The 20,911-nt window shown below is 48.2% G+C and overlaps 1 protein-coding gene and 1 long non-coding RNA gene across 5 annotated transcripts in view; one reads left to right on the top strand and one right to left on the bottom strand.

The window, feature by feature from the left end:
• Window positions 1-409: 409 nt before the first annotated feature.
• LOC131480220 (uncharacterized) lies at window positions 410-17,802 on the bottom strand. Its single transcript, XR_009245348.1, has 3 exons — window positions 17,689-17,802; window positions 10,528-10,582; window positions 410-576 (listed from the first exon to the last, which is right to left on the bottom strand). It is a non-coding gene; the product is annotated as an uncharacterized LOC131480220 (long non-coding RNA).
• Window positions 17,803-17,893: 91 nt separating this feature from the next.
• Window positions 17,894-20,911, top strand: part of TBC1D22B (TBC1 domain family member 22B) — a 77,423-nt gene continuing 74,405 nt past the window's right edge. For 2 of the 4 annotated variants that reach the window (XM_058663784.1, XM_058663778.1), the window contains exon 1: window positions 17,965-18,097. Coding sequence is in view for 2 of the 4 variants with exons in the window: in XM_058663768.1 (XP_058519751.1) it covers window positions 18,042-18,097 (56 nt within the window). In the remaining 2 variants the exon portion in view is untranslated. Of the gene's footprint in view, window positions 18,098-20,911 lie in introns of all 4 variants that reach the window. The other 2 variants (XM_058663768.1, XM_004590330.4) reach the window with 2 other exon arrangements.

Raw genomic sequence — 20,911 nt, 5'->3', positions numbered from 1 at the left:
GGGTTGGGCCAGCCAAAGCTAGGAGCTTTATCCAGGTCTCCCTCCTGGGTGGCAGGAACCCAAGCTCTGAGCCATCTTCTGCTGCTCTCCCAGGCTGCTAGCAGGGAGATGGATCAGAAGTGGAGCAGTCAGAACATGAACCAGCACCTATATGGGACAGCAGTGTTGCAGGTGCGGTTTTATCCACTATGCCACAATGCCGGCCTCTAAAACTGCTGTTTTGTAAGCTTGAAGTAATCGAGCCCCGCCCCCCACCATTTAATTTCTCTGTTGTCGATAGTTATCTATTTCTCTCCAACAAGTCACCTGAATCCTCAGATAATTATGAAAGCAAACATTCATTCTCTGTGGCTCCTGTGCCTCAGGAACGTAGCAGTGACGGTTGTGGCTCAAGGTCTTGAGTTGTCTGCTGGGGCTGCAGTCATCTCTCATCCAAGTTCATACACCAGGCAGCCGGCAGGAAGCTCTGTTCTCAGCTGGCTATCGGCCAGAACCCTCAATTTCTCACCTGTGCCTTTCCATTTGGTGCTTGAATTTTCTCATGACAGAGGAGCTGGCACGTCTCTGGAGTAAGCACTGAGAGAGAGAGAGAGAGAGAGAGAGAGAGAGAGAGAGAGAGAGAGAGAGAGAGAGTTATTAAAACAAGTTGCAGTGCCTCTTATAGCCTCATCTCAGAACTGACATCCATTACTTGTGCTATGTTTGATGCCTCACACACAGGGAAGTTGCAGGCGACTGCAGGAAGGGTACAGAGTGTACACATCACAGGGCAGGGTGTATATATTCACCCATTTACTTATTCATTTTTAACTTATTTGAAAGATAGAGAGAGATCTCTTGTCTGCTGGTTCACTCCCCAGATGCCCCACACAGCCAGGGGGTGGCTAGCATGAAGCCAGGAGCCTGGAACTCAGTCCAGGTCTTTCAGGTGAGAGTGCAGGGACTCCAGGTACTTTATCCAGCATCATCTGCTGCTTCCCAGGGTGTGTGTCAGCAGGAAGATGAATCGGAGGCAGAGGAGCCACGTCTTGAATCTAGGCACTCTGATGGTGTGTGTGTGTGTGTGTGTGTGTGTGTGTGTGTGGCTGTGATTTAACTGCTGCACTAAGCAGTTAACTGTTTTATTGCTGCTTTTGCAAGCAATGCCTTTTGTCTAACACATTCTTGTATTAGGATGTCTGTGGCTTCCCCTCCCCCCACCATGTGTGTAAGTTCCTTAGACAACAAAGGTACTATTCTAACAAAGTAGAATGGAAAGATGCTGGGGAGGGAGCAGGATCTCAAAAGGACTTCTCAGGACAGCGCCCGAGAAAGGGCGTGGACTTCGCCTGCTAGGGACTTCCCTGCCCCACAACTTAGGGAGCTTCCTTGGGCTTGGGGCTCCATTGTGTGCCTGGCACCGGGTGGCTGCCAGCAGTCCAAGGGGTGCTGCAAGTGACAGGCTGGCACCTGTTTCTTTTCCTTTTTTCTTTTTAGAGATTTATTTTTATTGGAAGGGAAGATTTACAGAGTAGGAGAGACAGAAAGATTTTCCATCAAATGGTTCATTCCCCAAATGCCTTCAATGGCAGGAGCTGAGCCAAACTGAAGCTAGGGAGCTTTTTCTGGGTCTCCCACACAGAGACTTGGGACCCTGCACCCATGTTGGAGACCCAGAAGAATCTCCTGGTCCTGGTTTCGGATCGGTTCAGCTCCGGACGTTGCGCCTACTTGAGGAGTGAACCAGCGAATGAAAGATCTTCCTCTCTCTCTCCTCCTCCTCTTCCTGTATAAATCTGCCTTTCCAATAAGAATAAAATAAATCTCTAAAAAAGTCATCAATTAAAAAAGTCACTGAGATAATGTATCACCTCTTTTCACTACCTTTCCTTGGGTTTGTATAAAATGAAATGAATCTGTGCCATTGCAGAAGGTCTATAATGCACCATATAACTCAGAAAGTAGCTTTAGGATCTTATCTTAGTCTTTAAAAATTAATACACAGTCTGACTCAGCCACATCCTCAAGACTCCAAGGCAAAGTCTGCCTCAGCCTTCTGGGTTTTAAATTTGTTGCTTTTACTCTCCTTCCCCTCAGTTCTTGCGGGGAGTCACACAGAACCTCTGAGATTGCCCAGTCTCGACACTGGGAGGCAGTGGCGTGGGAGCAGGGCTGATGTAGTCACTGTTAGGGGGCTTGCTGTGTCCAGGAGGAACGTAGCTTAGAGCTCAGTCCCTGCAAATGTCCAGCAGTGCCCAGCCCCACTCCAGCTGACAGCCTGCCAGCTTGCGGTTGGAAAGAAGTGAAACACAGAGCTCCTCACCCTTCTCCCAGTAACAGGAAAGTCCCATCTGCTGCAAGACCCTGGGCACTGTTTCCATCCAAGCAGCCCTTCCCTACTCACCCACAGAATCTAGAGCTTCGCCTTGAGAGCCTGGGGTTTCCAAACTAAAAGCCTGTTCATGCGGCAGACCTCTTCAATCCAAGAAGAGCAAATGCCTGCCATGCTTGGTTGGTGAATCAGCTCACAGGCAGGGAAACTTGCCCTGACTGGGAATGAGATAACTGTGCCCATAAGTCACGCTGCTGCACACAAAGTCCTCCTGACTTGACTCCCATCCACCCTTCCGGGGCTCGCGGCTGGTGCTGAGTGCCCTTTCCCATGGAGGTAATACTCTCACTTCCTCACATGTCCCGCCCCCCTCCAAATGGTTGGCCCCTTTAGGTTGTTTGAAGCCACAAAAAGATGTCAGGGTTCTTGGCTGCGCTTTGCAATTCTTTTGGCCTTTTTTTCTGGTTTATTGGATTTTGCTTATCTGAGAGGTAGAGTGAGAGAGAAAGAGAGAGAGAGAAACAGAGTCAGTTCTCTCTGTTGGTTCACTCCCCAAATGCTTGCAGCAGCTGGCACAGGGCTGAGCCAAGGCCAAAAGCCCAGAAGTTAAGCCATGCTTCACCCGAGGGGTGAATCCAGTTACCTGAGCTGTCACGACTGCCTCCCAAGGTCTACACTGGCAGGAAGCTGAAGTCAGGAACTGGAGTCACAAATAAAACCCAGGTACCTCAACGTGAAACTCGAACATCTTAACTGCTGCCCTAAACGCCTGCTGCCCTTGGCCATTCATAGTTGTGAGCTGACTGTCTTGCACCAGCATCCCAGGCAGGAGTATGCCAGCAAGGCCTCCTCTGTCTCTTGCACAGGGAGTGAAGCATCTCCCAGAAACACTCAGCACTCTTCCTTCCATGTTACACTGGTCAGAACAAGGCTGTGTGCCCATTGACAGCTGCAGGGAAGACTGAGAGAACAAGTTCCTGGCAGAGTTGATAGCATTGCCATGACCTGTTTAGACAAATCATGATTTACACCCAGACTGGAAACACAGCTGCCCCACTTTCCATAATGTGAGCCCTGCCTTAACAAGAAGGCAAGAAAGAGCTAATACAGCCTGCCATCCACATACATCTTGTTCTAATCAGTTAACCCTTCTCCTTTAAACTGGTAGGACTATCACTTCGTGCTTGCACACCCTTTAGACACTCATGTGCTTGGCCACAATCAGATTGACTTTCCCAGCCTCCCTTGCAGTTGGACATGGCTGTGTGACTCTTCTCTGAGAATAGGCTGAGGGGCGGTAGCACAGCATGGCAGTCTGAGTTGCTACCTGTGAGGTTAGCATATCATATGGGCACCTGCTCTTGTCCCAGTTACTCCGCTTCGGACCCAGCTCCCTGCTAATGGTCCAGAAAAAGCACCCATGTGGGAGACATGGATGAAGCGCTTGACACCCGTCTGAACCAGCTCTGAGCATCACAGTCATTTGGGTAGTGAACCAGCAGAACAAAGATCTCTCTCTCTAACTCTAGATTTTTTTTAATCGCAAAGTCAGATATACAGAGAGGAGGAGAGACAGAGAGGAAGATCTTCCATCCACTGGTTCATGTCCCAAGCGGCTGCAAAGGCTGGAGCTGAGCCAATCCAAAGCCAGGAGCCTCTTCCAGGTCTCCCATATGGGTGCAGGGTCCCAAGGCTTTGGGCCGTCCTCCACTGCTTTCCTAGGCCACAGGCAGGAAGCTGGATGGGAAGTGGAGCTGCCAGGATTAGAACTGATGCCCATATAGGATCCCGGGTGTGCAAGGCAATGACTTTAACCGCTATGCTATCATGCCAGGCCCTCTAACTCTAGATTTTAAGTAAACAATCTCAAAGAAAAATAGGGACAAAGGAGCCCAGTGCAATCTCTTCATTAGCTAATTCTCCACCTCCAAGAACCAGCATTCTACATGGGCACTGGTTCATGTTCAAACTGCTTCATTTTTTTTAAATTGTAAAGTCAGATAAACAGAGAGGAGTAGAGACAGAGAAGATCTTTCTGATGATTCACTTCCCAAGTGACCACACAGCCAGAGCTTTGCCGATCTGAAGCCAAGAGCCAGGAACTTCCTCCAGATCTCCCATGTGGGTGCAGGAAACCAATGCATTGGGCCGTCCTCGAATACTTTCCCATGTCACAAGCAGGGAGTTGGATGGGAAGCAGGGTTGCCAGGATTAGAACTGGCACCCATATAGGATTCCGGCATGTTCAAGGCGAGGACTTTAGCCACTAGGCCATCGTGCTGGGCTCTAACTATTCCATTTTCCATCTAGCTCCCTGTTTATGGTCTGGGAAAGCAGTGCAGGATGAACCAAAGCCTTGGGGCCCTGCACTCACGTGGGAGACCCAGAAGAGGCTCCTAGCTCCCGACTTCAGATCACCTCAGCTCCAGCCAGTGTGGCTATTTGAGGAGTGAGCCAGCAGATGGAAGATCTTTCTCTCTGCCTCTCCTTCTCTTTGTAAATCTGCCTTTCCAATGAGAATAAATAATTTTTTTAAAATAGGGACAAAGAGAAAATGAGAAGGGTTGAAATGAAGAAATGGGGCCCGGCATGATGGCACAGTGGTTAAAGTCCTCACCTTGAATGCGCCAGCATCTCATATGGGCACCAGTTCTAATCCCGGTGGCTCCACTTCCCATCCAGCTCCCTGCTTGTGGCCTGGGAAAGCAGTGGAGGACGGCCCAAAGCCTTCGGACCCTGTACTTGCGTGTAGGCTCCTGGCTTTGGATTGACTCAGCTCCGGCTGTTGCAGCTGCTTGGGGCGTGAACCAGTGGACAGAAGATCTTCCTCTCTGTCTCTCCTCCTCTCTGTATATCTGACTGCAATTAAAGAAAAAAAAAGGAAAGATGAAGAAATGAAATTGGGTGGGTGTTTCGCTTTGTGATTAAGACATTAGTCAAGATGTCCGTGCCTCACTTGGCATACCTGCCCTCTGATACATGCCTCTGGTTCCTGCAGGCTCTGGAAGGCATCAGTGCCAACTCAAATAACTGAGCTTCTGTCACCCACATGGGAGAACTAGACTGCAGCTGCAGCCCTCTGACTTTAGCTCTGACCCAGTTCCAGCAGCTGTGGGTATTTGGAGAGTGAGCCAGTGGATGAGAGCTTTCTGTCTTTCTCTCTTGCTTTCTCTCTTGTCCCTCCACTGAGCAAGTAAAAATAAATAAATAGGAGCCAGTTTTGTGAAACGGTGGGTTAACCTACTGCCTGTGATGTCAGTATCCAATATGAGTCCTGGCTATTCCACTTCTGATCAGTTCCCTACTAACGCTCTAAGAAAGCAGTGAAAGATGGCCCAAATATTTGGGCCCCTGCCACCCACATGGGAGACCCTGATGAAACTCCTGGCTTTTGGCTCCCACCTGGCCCAGTTGCTGGATATTATAGCCATCTGGGGAGTGAATCTGCAAATGGAAGTGTGCTCTCTCTCTCTCTCCTGCCCTCCCTCCCAAACTCTTTCAACATAATTTTTAAAAATATATAAATAAATATAGATATCTACTGACCATGAAGGTGAAAGGTCACTTCCTCCCATATTCTATCTCAGCAGTTAAAATATGGCTGCAGTAGGCAGGAATCCTGGACCACCATGTCCTCACACAGAGCAGGAGCTTGGGACCTGAGTACCTCACAGAGTACATGGCCACACTAGCCTACGTTCACAAGAGAGAAAGGATGCAAACTTCTACTACGTTAAACACATCGCGACTTTGGAGCCACACTTAAATCTTTTTTTGGGGGGAGGGAGGAAGATTTATTTATTTCAATTGGACAGATTACAGAGAGAAGGAGAGGCAGAGAAAGACCTTCCATCTGCTGGTTCACACCCCAAATAGCCACAACAGAGTGTAGCAGAGCCAATCTGCAATCAGGAGCTTCTTTTGGGTCTCCCTTATGGATATGGGAGTCTCAAGACTTGAGCTATCCTCTGTTGCTTCAGCAGGGAGCTGAGGAGACAGTGGGGCAGACAGGACTTAAACCATATGCGGTGCTGGTGCTGGAAGGTGGAGGATTAGCTTGCTGAGCCATGGTACCAGCCCCTGCACACTTTCATCTTTTAAAAAAATTATTTTAAAAAATTGGGCCTGATATGGTAGCCTAGGGGCTAAACTTCTTGACCTGCATACACTAGGATCCCATATGGGCACTGGCTCATGTCCCAGTGGACCCACTTCCCATCCAGTTCTCTGCTTGTGGCATGTGAAAGTAGTAGAGGATGGCCCAAAGCCTCAGGATCCTGCACCTATGTGGGAGACCCAGAAGAAGCTCTTGGCTCCTGGCTTTGGCTCAGCTAAGTTCTGGCCATTGAGGCCATTTGGGGAATGAATTAGCGGACGGAAGATCTTCCTCTCTGTCTCTCCTTCTCTCTGTATATCTGACTTTCCAATAAAAACACATAAATATTTTTAAAAATTTATTTATTTTTTAAAGATTTTTTTAAAAAATTTACTTTTTAAATGTTGTTCACATAGCTGACAAGGATGCACACATATGATTAGAGTGAGGAGGGTCAAGGCATGGATGTCATCTTAGAAGCCCTGATATGGAGAAGAATGATCTGAGGGTATTATTTGAGTAGTTTTGATAGTTCAGAGACATTGTTGGTTTCATTGCTCCAAGATTGAGAAAATCCTGCCAAGGTTCATTGGCTAACAAAGTCCACCCAGTGTATCTACTCATTCACTTGTTGCCAAAGTTTGGCCAAGAAAGTTGTACAACCTGTTCTGCTCTCCATCCTTCAACATGGCATTCAACATTCTCTACAAGCCTTAATGTGCACCTGAGTATGCCAACCACTGCACAGGTATCAGCAATTGAGGAAGCCCAGTTCCAATACATGCACTCCAAGATCAGATCACAAATCTTACAATTTTCCCTGTGGCTAAACTTTTGAGTCCAGCAGTTCAGTTAGGGGATCCTCCAGGAAAACTTACCTTGAGTGACCCCCGATCTGAAACCTATGTGAGCCAGTCAGTGCAGGGTCCAGTTCAACCTGTCACCCACATTAGCCTAGACACACAATGTGACTGCAGTTGTCTGGTCAGTTCTGTCTCCAGCAAACCAACAGGTAATGTGACCCACCCCACACCAAACCTGGTCCTTATGTATACCAGTGGGAACTACAGCCTACTGGGACAACCCCCAAGAACTACCACTAAGTCCACCCCCAGCCCAGTTCTTGTGCACACTGGTATGTGCAGCACACCAGTCCGTATGTCCCATCCAGCTCTTGTATATTCTTATGAATGCCATAGCTTAGCTTAGCTCAGCTCACCCCATTCCACAATCCAGCCCATACATATGCCAATGGGTGCTGCTGCCTTGTCTAGCCTGGCCCGCCCATTGCCCTGGCTCTCTTGCTAACTAACAGGAGCTGCAGACCAGGAGAGGAATGCCTACAGTTCCCCTAGTGGGTCCACTCTCAGTCCTGGTTCTTGCACTTTTCAAGGGGTACTGAAGTCCAGTCTGACATGACTGACTTGCACCCAGCCCTGGTACTTGCCAGCAGATACTGTAGCTAAGCCCAATCAATCTGTACTTACATTTGCTCTTGCATGTGCCAGTGGATGAAGTGGCCTGGCCTAGTCTGGCCCTCCCCCAAACCCACTCTTATGCAGGCCAATGGTTGATGTAAGCCCTGCCCAGCCCAATCCACCCCTAGTCCCAGCTCTAACACTTGCCAATGGAAACAGTGGCCCAGCAGGGAAGCCGCCACAGTTCCCAAACCAAGCTAGCCCCCAGCTCAGGATCTTGCATCTGCCAGTGGTTGCTGCAGCCTAGGTCTGGCATGGCTCATCTCACCTTGGCATTCACTGGAGGATGCTGTAGCCTGGCTCTGTCCAGCCCACTCCAGGTTCCAATTCATGCTGGTGTGTGGTACAGCCTAACCCAGCCTGACCAGCCCCCAGTCCTGGCCTTAATGTGAACTGGTGGGTGTTGTGGCCCAATTTGACCTGTGTGCAACATGTTCTGGCTCTCACATCTGCTAATGAGTGCTACGGACTAGCCCAGCCTGGTTCCACAAGCAGACCTGACCCACAATCATGCTGACTGGTACTGTAGCCCAGACTGATCTGGATTGCCCTCAGTCTCAGCTCTTGAATTCACCATGGGGATTGTGTCTTAAAAGAGGAGTTCCCCAAGTTCCTTTATCAGCCCATCTCCCAGTTGCAGATCTTGTGAGCACCACTGGGTGCTTGGCCCAGCCTGACTTGGCCCATTTCCAGTCCTGGCATTCACTGGGTGCTATAGTCTTACCTGAACAGTCCACACCCATTCTGGCTCTCACCAGTGGGTGTTACAGCCCAGCCCCACCTGGCCCACCCCCAGACCTGGCTTTCACATGGTTCAGAAGGTGCAGACACCTAGCCCAGCATGTCCTATACCAACTCCGGCCCTCATAAGTGCCAGTGGGTGCTGGAGCCTAGCCCAGTCCCAGCCTAGCCACACTCATGCCAAGGGATGCTGTAGCCATGTGCCGTTGGTTCTGGCCCTCATACTCACCATTGGGAAGTGCGCCAGTGAGAATCATAGCATAGTAGGGGGGTTCCCTTAGCTCCCCTACCAGCCCCAGTCCCAGACACAGTTCTTGCTCGTGCCTGGTAGTTGCTCTGACCCAGCCTGGCATGGTCTTAGCCCTTGCCATTGGATGCAGCAGTTTTGCCTGGCTTAAATCATATCCAGTCCCAACTCTTGCTGGTGGGTGCTGTAGCCAACGCCTGCCCAGTATGCCCCCATTCCTGGCTCTCATGTGAACCAGCCATGCAGTAGTCTGGCCTGGCATGGCTTGTACCTCATCCTAGGTACTGTGCATACCAGTGTGTGCTATAACTTGGCCTGGCCTTGCCCAGTCCATCCCCCAAGCCAGCCCACACTCTTGCCAACAAGTGGGACAGCCTTGCCCAGCCTGGTCCACACCCAGCCCTTACTCTCATGCTCACCAACAGGAGCTACAGCCAAGTAGAGGGGTTCCCCAAGTTCCTCCACCAGGCCCTCTCTCAGACCTGGATCATATGTGTGCCAGTCCACCTGCTCAGCATAGTCTGACCCTCCCACTCCAAGTTTCAGTCTGTGTGAGCTGGTGGATGCTACAGCCTGGCCCATCCAACACCCAATTCTTGGGTGCACTTGTGGGTGCTACAGCCTGGGCCAGCCTGACCTGTTCCCAACCCCAGTACCCATGAGTGTCGGTGAGTTCTGTGGTAATCAAGCCTAGTCCACCTGTTACCACCTCCAGTTCTTGTGCAAGCCAGTAGGTATTATAGTCCCACAGGGATAAGCCCACAAATCCTTCACTGAATCTGTCCCCAGACCTAGTTCTCTCATATGTTGGTTAGTGTCGTGTCACAGCCTACCCTAACATGGCCCATTCTCCCCCTGACACTCAGTAGCGGGTACTATGGCCTAGCCCTGCCAGGCAGGCCCCTCAGTCCTAGTTCTCATGCGTATCAGTAGGCTGTTGTCAATGCCAACTAGTTCAGACCAAGTCTCCCACATGGTCAGGTGTCTTGGTCTGTCCCAGACACGCCCTCTGCTTTCCCCTGGGGGAATGTAGTGGTCTGGTCTGTGGAAGTTTCCCAGAAGCCATTCCTTCCCTGTAAAGTACTCCCTCAGCAGTCCCCAATCCCACACATCCCCAAATGCTACCTTTCCTGGGTAATCCACAGCTCCCACACCTGTGACCATATGTAGGTCCCCAGACAGGTCTGGTTTTATGATGGGACAGTCTGGGGCCCTGCCTGTCTCTCCCAGCACCCGTGCTAAACATTTTTTTTATTATTATTATTACAAAGATATACAGAGAAGAGAGACAGAGAAGATCTTCTGTCTGATGATTCACTCCAAAGTGACTGCAATGGCTGGTGCTGCGCCAATCCGAAGCCGGGAACCAGGAACCTCTTCCAGGTCTCCCACACAGGTGCAGGATCCCAAATCTTTGGGCCGTCCTTGACTGCTTTCCCAGGCCACAAGCAGGGAGCTGGATGGGAAGTGGAGCTGCCGGGATTAGAACCGGCGCCCATATGGGATCCCGGCCCGTTCAAGGCGAGGACTTTTGCCGCTAGGCCACGCCGCAGGGCCCTGAACATTTATATCTTAACATACATTTCTTCAACCCTTGACCTACAAGCATGCTGAAGCCTCTCTCACGTTTTAAAAGACCCTGTTTTTCATTTACCTTCAATCTTCCTCTGTATCACAGCAAGCCACAGATACCACCCCTTGGCTGGTTTCTGCAGAGAAAAACAAAAAACAAAAAAACATAGCATAAATCACAGAATTGTGGAGAAGGCCAGGGCAGGGGGTCTGAGGATCATATGTTTTGGCTCTCAGCTGCCACAACAACACTGTGCAAACAACCATAGAGGCTTCAACAAGACATTCCGAGCACAGCTTTAGCTCATGCTTTGGCGGGGCTCAGTTTATGGTGGGCTGGGCTGGGTTGGGCTGGGCCGATCTCAGCTGGGCTCAATTGAGTGTCTGGGGTCAGTTGTGCATTTTCCAGACAACTTTTGGCTGAGCTCATTCATGTGTCTGAGGTTCAACTGGCTGTTGGTTGATCTAGGATGGCCCCGGCTGGGATAATTCAGGCGGGCCTGGCCTGGTGCCACGTGTTTCTCAGCATCCCCCGGGCTAGCCTAGACATGCTCTCATTGCAGCGGCAACAAGGAAAGCAAGCCCAATGACACAAGTGCTTTTCCATCCTCTGCTTGTGTAATGTTTACTAATATGCAAATGACCAAAGTGTGTTACAAGGGTGAGAACAAACGGCCTCTAAGAGTCTGCAGGACATCCAAGAGAGACACTGGGACTTGTTCAAGCAGTTTCCAGACAGAGCTGGTATGCTATCCATTATGACAGTTTTACTTGGATGATACGCATACAGAATCTATTGCTTTTCAGCCATCTTGAGTAACTAAACACAGTAATTTGTTCTTTATCTAGACATTCTCCACCTATTCCCAGAAATGTCCTTAAAATTAAGCAGCAGTATTCTCTTCAGTAACCTCTTAAAAGTTATTTATTTTAATTTGAAAGGCACAATTACAATGGAGAGAAGACATACACACATACACAGATAATCTTCCACCTGCTGGTTTATTCCCACCCCACCTCCATCCCCTGCCATCACTACCAACTGGCCAGACCACCACAATGGCCAGACCTGGGCCAGTGTAAAGCCAGGAGCCAGGAGTTTCTTCTAAGCCTTGCACATAGGTATAGGACCCAAGCATTTAGAACATCTTCTGCTGCTTTACTAGGCCATTAGCAGGAAGCCATATAGAGCATATACTAGAGCATTTGGGACTTGCACTGGCACCCATATGGGATGCTAGCATAGCACTCTGAGGCTCAACTTGCTATGCCATAGAATTGGCTCCTGGTGGCCTCTTTTCAAGGACAATGCCCTCCTTGCATCTTCAGATGTTTATAACTAGGTGGGAGTTCCTGACTGCTAGTTTAGGGTTTGCCCAGCTCTGACCATTGAAGTCATTTAGGGAGTGAACCAGCAGATGGAAGATTTCTTTTTTTCTGTTTCTTCTTCCCTCTGTCACCATGCCTTTAGAAGTGGAAAAACAGGGCCTGGCGTGGTGGTCTAGTGGCTAAAGTCCTCGCCTTGAACATGCTGGGATCCCATATGGACGCCGGTTCTAATCCCGGCAGCTCCACTTCCCATCCAGCTCACTGCTTGTGGCCTGGGAAAGCAGTTGAGGATGGCCCAAAGCTTTGGGATCTTGCACCTGCGTGGGAGACCCGGAAGAGGTTCCAGGTTTCTGGCTTCAGATCGGCACAGCACCGGCCGTTGTGGCTCACTTGGGGAGTGAAACATCGGACGTAAGATTTTCCTCTCTGTCTCTTCTCCTCTCTGTATATCTGACTTTACAATAAAAATAAATGCATCTTTTTAAAAAAGAGTGAAAAAAAAAAAAAAAAAACAAAAACAGAACCTGGTGCAGTATCCTAGCAGCCAAAGTCCTCGCCTTGAATGCATCGGGATCCCATAAGGCTGCGGGTTCTAGCTTCCAATTCAGCTCCCTGCATACAGCCTGGGAAAGCAGTAGAGGATGGCCGAAAACCTTGGGACCCTGCACCTATGTGGAAGACCTGGAAGAAGCTCTGGGCTCCTGGCTTCGGATCAGCTAAGCTCTGGCTGTTGCGGCCGCTGGGGGAATGAATCATCAGACAGAAGATTTTCCTCTGTCTTTCCTCCTCTTTGTATATCTGACTTGGCATTAGCAATAAACAAATCTTAAAAAAAAAAAAGTGGATGGTGATAGATCTTGGTCCCCATGTTTCCCGTCACTGCACCGCATTCTTAGCATTTAACTTCTAGTCAATTTGATTTGTGTCCTCCCACAAGTTGACCCTGAGAAGAGGGTTTGAGGGCAGGTGGTTTATTTGGAGGTGGCAGAAACACCTGCAGCAAGAAGCGGAGGTGATACAGGCAAGGCAGGCAATCAGCAAACGGTGAGCCAACCAACTCAATGACCACCACCACCACGATGATCCTGTGGAATCATCCCACCCGTCACAATTCCTGAAAGTCCTTAGCTGCCCTGAGTCCCGTGTGCTCTGAGTAGGGGAGGGTTGTGCGCGCGCGCGCGCGCGTGTGGTGTGTGTGTGTGTGTGTGTGTGTGTGTGTTCTTGGGGATTGGGGTAGGGGCCTTTAGGTGAAGAGATGCACTGAATGGACTGGGTAGTCAAGGGAAATGAATGAGGCTCTGAGAGAATCTCCTGTATGTTTCTCAAATGGTGGAGACTGCCATGGTTCCATGTATGTTTCATCCTTCTGCTTAAAATGCTTTTCCCTCCCAGAGTGAACTCCTATGCATCCTTCAAGATCTTTCCCAGCTTTCCCAGGGCTCCTCTCTGTGCATGTGTGTGTGAGTGTGTGTACAACACTACATTTCTGTAGGATATAGTGTTTGTATTCGTTAACTGTTGTACCTTTTACCCTACTAGATTATATAAGGGGTCCCCAAAAAGTTCATGGGAATTGTGTACTATGGAAAAACTAAGCATGGATTTCAAATTGTTTCAGATCACAATAAGCTTCTATTTTCACTCCATTTTTTTTGTCCCAAACTGTTCAGAGTACCCTCCACACATTCGCTGAGGGCAGAGAAGGCATATTCCTAGCTTTTAGTATAGTTTGGTGCCTGGAAAATACAGTAGACTCTCAGGAAAAGTTAGTTGAGTAGAAAGAATAGTTTCTCTCTACAGAGCCTGGCAGTGCTGCATGAAGCTGAAGCCAAATTTTGGCAAAATCAGGGCAGTTTTTGTTTCCCCTTTCTCATTGCATGACATTCCCTTTCCTTCACTTACCAAATAGCCTCCTTCTCTCTCTCCCCGTCCTGACATCAAAATCTGCTCCCAACCACCTCTCGCGGAGCAAAGGGGAACAAAAAAGAGAGGACCTGGATCTTTGTCATTGACAACCTTTGGCACAGCCCTCCCTTGCCCTGAGCCTCTGTCCCCTCATCTGTGAAACAATCTCGAATGTTCCTACCAGTGCTTGAGTGCTTGTAAGAATCATTCTGGAAAAATGACACACAGGAGCTGGCATGAGTGGTTGCCTAGTACAAGGGAAAGTGGGTGGCTATTGGCCAAGGGCGTGAGAGAGACCATTTTTTTTTCTCTTTCTGTGTGACTCAGCATAGTTCAAAATAAGTGGAAATAGAATAGAGGGATATTCACCTAATAAAACCATATATCCCAGTTAAGATAGGTAAACAAGAGCTCCATGTGTGAGCAGAACGTTGAATGAAAAAAGCCAGTTGCTGAAGCATATGTACAATGTGATGCTATTGATAAAGTTTCAAAACACAGCAGGCATGTTGTTTACGGATACACACATATGTAGCAACAGGCTCACCATGCATGGCAAAGCAGCACACCAAACCCAGGATTGTGGTTGCCACTGGAGACAGGGAGGGGAATGAGATCAGAGCGAAACAAAACCCAGACTATAACTGTATCGTAATAATTTTTTGTTTCTTAATATTTTTCTTATAAACTATTACTTGTGGGCCAAAGCTAGTGCATGACTTTTGTGAACTAAAAATGGTTTGTACACTTTTAAAGTGTTGAAGAAAAAAATAGAAGGATGGGGCGAGTGTTGTAGTACTTGCAATGTCCAGGCCTCCTAAATGAATACCAGTTTCAGTCCCAGCTGCTCCACTTCCAACCCAACTCCTTGATAACGGTCAGGAAAATCAAGGACTTGGGCCGCTACCTCCCACATGGAAGAGCTGGATGAAGCCCCTGGCTCTTGACTTTGGCCTGACCCAGCTCTCGTTGTTGCTGCCTTTTAGGGAGTGAATCAGCAGATACAAGATCTCCCTCTCTCCCTCACTTTCTCTCTCTGTAACTCTGCATGATGTAAAAATATGGAAAGACTATTTTGTGAACATGTGTAAATTATATAAAGTTCAAATTTCAATGTTGATAAATAAAGCTTTATTGGAATGTCATCAGGCTAGTTTATCTACATATTACCTAGTGCTTTCACATTTCAATAGCAGAATTGAGCAGTTACAACAGAGATTAAGGGCCATAAAGCCCAAGATATTTAAAATCCAGGCTTTGATAGAAAAATGTGTACTAATCCCTGAAAAACTGTATGACATATTTTTTATGAATTTCTGTGTGTTTTGTAAAAAGATTTATTTCTTTATTTGAAAGAGTTATAGAAAGAGAGAGCTCTCCCATCCACCGGTTCATTCCCCAAATGGCTACAATGGCCAGGACTGGTCCAGGCCCAAGCTAGCAGAAAGAACGTCTTTCGGGTCTCCCATGAGGATGGCAAGAGCTTAAGCACTTGGGCTACCTTTTGCTGCTTTCCTGGGCATATATTCAAAAAGCTGCATTAGAAGTAAAGCAGCTAAGACTCAAATCAGCGCCTGTATTAGACGCCAGCATCGCAAGTGGCAATTTAAGGTACTGTGAGACAACACCAGCCCCAACATATATGTTACATTAAAAAGTATGGAAATTTTCCAGAAGAAAAAAGATGTGTAATTCTACCATCTATCAAAATTTGCATAATTTTTCCATATCTTCTTCAAGTCTTTGACAAAGTAGACATTTATTTATTTGAAAGACAAAGAGTGGCAATCCATTGATTCATTTCCAATATGCCCACAACAGTTGGGTCTGGAAGCTGTCCATGTGGGTGGCAGGAGCCCAGCTACCTGTGCTATCACTGCTGCCTTCCCAGGTCTGCATTCAGAGGGGGGTGGAATCAGGAACCAGAGCTGGGATTCAAATCAAATTGGATACACTGGTATCTTAACTGGCATTGGACTAAAGGCTCATACTGTTTTTGTTTAAATCAAGCAAAGAATTTTTATATTGTTTTTTCCTTTTATATGCCCCTTTATCAATCATTTTATTGTGTCATTCAAGACTGAAATTTGCAGGACCTGGCACGGTAGCCTAGTGCTTAGTCCTCACTTTTCATGCACCAGGATCCCATATGAGCACCAGTTCGTGTCCTGGTTGCCCCACTTCCCGTCCACTTCCATGCTTGTGGACTGGGAAAGCAGTCAAGGATGGCCCAAAGCCTTGAGACCCTGTACCCATGTGGGAGACCTGGAAGACGCTCCTGGCTTCAAATCGACTCAGATCTGGCCATTGCGGCCAATTGGGGAGTGAACCAGCAGATAAAGATCCTCTCTGTCTCTCCTTCTCTGTAAATCTGACTCCCAATAAGTAAATAAACAAATCTTTTAAAAAAATTGAAATTTGCACTGTTAATGGCATACTATGGTTATTTATACACCACACAGAGCATAGTTGGTGTAACTCCCATGTTTAAGCTTTTATGTTCTTTTCATATTCTCCTACTTAATACTGGATATAAGGCAAAGAATGTCTTTGTACACACAGCTTTTGTAGTCTTCCTTTAGAGTTCTTTTCTGAGTAAATTCCTAGGAGTAAAATCCCTCATCTTCCTTCCATTCCCCAAATGCTAACCATTCCCTTGCTCTTTCCTCCAATGGCCTCTTGCTCCTTCAGTGTGGGCTTTTTCATTTGTCTTCTCTAAGGTATCTCTCTAACTCGGCTCCTCCTTGGTCGCTGTTGAAGTCCTGAAAAAGCTCTTTTGCTCTTGAACCCCAGCTTGATTTCGTCAAGTCTCAGGGGTCCTATCCTCTGCAAAGCACAGAGGGCCGCCTGCTGCTCTAACTCCTAAGCCCTTCCTTTCCCCACAAGGTCCACTGTCTGCCACTCCACTTTTCTGCAGTGGCTAATATCCCAGTGACCAGTGTAAGCCCAGACTTTCTATTCTGAGTCAAAATTAAATTGAAAAGAAAGCCAAGGGTGAAAGATTTATGAGGAAATTTGGGCTATGTATGTCTGCTGGGGTGCAACCTACCTACTCTTTGCGATTCACATGATGGGGCCATGCTACATCCTCTACAGAAACGGACCTGGAACAAGTTCCTGGCTCCTGTCTTTGGATCAGCTCAGCTCAGCCCCCAACTGTTGCGGCTACTTGGGGAGTGAACCAGCAAACTGAAGATCTTTCTATCTCTCCTTCTCTCTGTAAATCTGCCATACTCTGCTGGCTCTGTCTTCAGACCAGAGAGGGTATACCTAAGAAGCCGTTGAACTTGACTGGACAATAAGATGCTGGACTCTATGTTTGGTATACGCTTGCAATGGGGGAATCTCAACTGAATTTGAGCTGTGGTTATGCAACAAGGTGGAGGAATCCACCATGGTGGGAGGGTTTGGGGAGGGGTGGGGCGAACTCAAGTATCTATGTAACTGTGTCACATAATACAATGTTATTAATGAAGTTAAATAATAAATAATTAAAAAAAAATAAATCTTAAAAAAAAATGGGATCCTTGGGCAAGTGGGTTGGATGGATGGATACAATCACATTTGCCAAACAGTCAGTGTGGAGGCATTCACTGTCAGAAAGCAAAAGTTAGGGATTGAAATGGTATTCGATCCTTTGAATCATTCACAGCATCAAAATTTTAAAGTATTCAACCAACAGAGTTGGCACACGAATGGACCAACTGTCACCTGTTAAACAGCAAGCCTGGGTGAATTGAACCATATCAGTCTTCCTTCACGAGGAGAAAAATAAAATCCGGATCTAAACGGAACCGGAACGAGGAAGGGGAAAGTAACAGACAAAGTGGCACTGAGTCGGGAGACGTTACAAATGGGTCATAACCAACAAGGGGAACCTTACTCTCAGCTTAAAGATTTATGTTTAGAAACACATGACGTTCTCTCTTTACAAAAAATATTAGGCTCAGGAATCTCATTTCTCTGAAGTAAATAGTTCTCCTTTCTCCTTCCCAAAGGTCTCCTTTACCTGCTTCTTCCCTCAGGAGGGTAGGAACTTTCTGCTCCGCCTCCCTGCTCGCTCAAGCTCCGCCTTTCAGATTCACCTGGGTGCCCAGCCCCTGACGTTGCCGTTCGGCTTCAGCATCCTACAGGATTCAAGCTCCCAATTGGTCCGTCTGTCCACAGCTTGCGCAGCCCACCAATGGCAGCGGCGCTGGGTGGGCGGGTGCCCACATCCAAGATGGCGCCTCTAGGATCTGGTAGCGGGTGACCGGCGGCGAGGAAGCGGCCTGGGTTGGCCCCTCAGATTGCCGGGCCTCAGGGGCGTCCCGTCCGGCACCCCGTGGCCCACCTACACGAGGCCCTCCCCGGGCCAGAGCAATGGCCGCCGAGAACAGCAAGCAGTTTTGGAAGAGGAGCGCCAAGCTGCCGGGGAGGTGAGCCCAGGACGCTGAGGGGGAGACGGGATTGGACCAAACCCTTCCAGATCTTAATCCCTAAATCGTGAGGGCCTGAGGAGCCCTCGAAGATAGAAGACTGATTTGGGAGCACCCAGGATGGGGGAAGCCTGGGTAGCCTAGGGGCGGCGGGGCTGCTGTCAGGCGGCGGAACGGGGACGGCTGAGTGTGAGTTCCTGACTAGGGTCTGGGGGCGGGGGGCTTGGGAGGAGGCGGCCGACCCCCGGGCGTCAAGGGGCGGAGAAGTTGAGAGAGTACCCAGTGTCGCCTCGCTCCAGCCGGGGCTTGGAGGGCCCTTGCCAGAGCTGCTTCCCACTTCAGATAGAACTCCATCTCGAGGGTCTCCACCATGCTCGAGTGCTTGCTCCTACGAGGATGGCCCCTTCCTTTGCTCCCTCAGCTTCGCACCAGAGGGTGCTAATGGGAGTTTGGGGCCGCCTGGGAAAGAAGGGGTCGGGGTAGGGATTGGGGCGGACCCTACTGTATTAAGTTGACCCTTTCCCATCGAGGCAAGCTGACCACGGAGTCGGGGTTATTCCCCTGGAGTTTTTTAAGGATTTGTTCAACTGCAAGTGACCTCTCACCCCCATCCCCTGCGTTATAATGCTCTTGTGCAAACACACTGAATTCTTTTATTCTCCATTGGGTTCGTGGAGAGAAAATCTTCTAAGTGATTTTTTTCTTCCGTTTTGGCGTGTTTTGACTCTTAGAGGTTGTCCGTCTGTCAGTCTGCAGTTTACAGCTTTTTTTTTTTTTTTTAATTCAGTTTCAGTTGTTTGGGGCAGAGTCCTGAGAAGTATAAGGAGGCTTGTGTGTTTCAGTTGTGAATTTAAAGACTTCTGTTGGTGATGAAATTCCTGTTTGGCTGTACCTCCTATGCTCCATTTCCTAACTGGTTCAGTTCTTTCCTTTCTGGGACAACCCTTTTAAGAGAGAAATTAGACTCTGTAGTGGCCATCAGTCTTACTTTATTCAGGACCCTATTAAACATATGGGAAATAGTAGGAATCTGCTTTTTTAAAAAGGATTCATTAATTTTTAAAAGATTTATTTTTATTGCAAAGTCAGATATACAGAGAGGAGGGGAGACAGAGAGGAAGATCTTCCATCTGATGATTCACTCTCCAAGTGACCGCAGCAGATGGTGCTGCGCCGATCCAAAGCCATGAGCCAGGAATCTCCTCCAGGTCTCCCACACAGGTACAGGGTCCCAAGGCTTTGGGCCATCCTCAACTGCTTTCCCAGGCCACAAGCAGGGAGCTGGATGGGAAGTGGAGCTGCCGGGATTAGAACCGGCACCCCTATGGGATCCCGGTGCATTCAAGGCGAGGGCTTCAGCTGCTAGGCCACCGCACCAGGCCCAAGGATTTATTAATTTTTAATTGGAAAGACAGATTTACAGAGAGACATAGAAAAGGATCTCCCATCTGCTGGTTCACTCCCCACATGGTCGCAGTGTCTGGAGCTGAGCCAGTCCGAAGCCAGGAGCCAGGAACTTCTTCCAGGTCTCCCATGCAGGTGCAGGTGCAGGTGCAGGTGCCCAAAGCTTTGAGCCACCTTCTACAGCTTTCCCAGGCCTCAAGCATGGAGCTAGATGGGAAGTGGAGCAGCTGGAACACGAACTGGTGCCCATATGGAAAGCTGGTACTTGGAGGAATCAGCTTTTAATAGCAGTACATATCAATACAAGGCAGTGTAAAGATGGCCACAGATCACCGTGGAAACTGCACTGTGGAGTTATAGTGCTAATATCAGTGTTAAAGATGTTGTGTGTTTTCAGATAAGCATCGCTTCCTGCCAACTAATCTCCTTTCCTTCCTGATCTTGTGAGCTCTCTAGTTATGCTAACTGCTGCTCTCTGGGGTTTTCCATTGTGACATCATTAAATTTTGATATCCCAAGGTTATTATGGGAATCAGTGGGAAAAATGTTCTCTCAGGAAGCGATGCAGGAGTTATGGGTCGTGGCCTGGACGTCTGTGCCTTCTGACACTGCTTACTGTTAACTGTCTTCTAGTTTAATTCTACTGGTACAGAGAGCTTTTCTAAAACACTGCATCTGTGAGGAAGCATGAGGAGTCTTTTTTTTTTAAAGATGTATTTATTTTTATTACAAAGTTAGATATACAGAGAGGAGGAGAGACAGAGAGGAAGACCTTCCGTCCGATGATTCACTCCCCAAGCAAATGGGAGCTCTTTTCTTTCTCTTCTCTCAACGGCCGGTGCTGCGCCGGTCCGAAGCCAGGAGCCAGAAACTTCCTTCCGGGTCTCCCATGTGGTTGCAGGGTCCCAAAGCTTAGGGCCGTCCTTGACTGCCCTCCCAGGCCACAGGCGGTGAGCTGGATGGGAAGCAGGGCCGCCAGCATTAGAACCGGCGCCCATATGAGATCCTGGATCGTACAAGGCAAGGACTTTAGCTGCTAGGCCACGCCACCGGGCCCGAGGAGTCTTTTTCATTTCTTCAAGTGTCTGACTCCCTTTTTCATTTTGAAGAATATAGAAGAATGAATTTTAGGGTTCTGAAGGGCTCCGAGTTACTGTTTGTACTCTCTTATCTGTGTGCCAAAGACAAACAGTTGACATTGTAGGCCTTTGTTCTGTTATCTAAGAAATGAGTGAAAAACAGAATGTTACTAATGAAATAGCCTATTGGTAAAGAACACAGGACTGTTTATTTAACATGTGATCTGTTGCTCAGCACACAGTGTAAAGCAAGTAATCTCTATAAAGAATGTTATTCCGATCCTTTTCCCCAGTCCTAGTTACTGTCTTCGTTCTATATTCTAATCATAAA

Source organism: Ochotona princeps, chromosome 1 (assembly GCF_030435755.1).
Source record: "Ochotona princeps isolate mOchPri1 chromosome 1, mOchPri1.hap1, whole genome shotgun sequence".
Taxonomy (NCBI): Eukaryota; Metazoa; Chordata; class Mammalia; order Lagomorpha; family Ochotonidae; genus Ochotona; species Ochotona princeps.
This window is presented reverse-complemented; position numbering and strand designations above follow the sequence as displayed.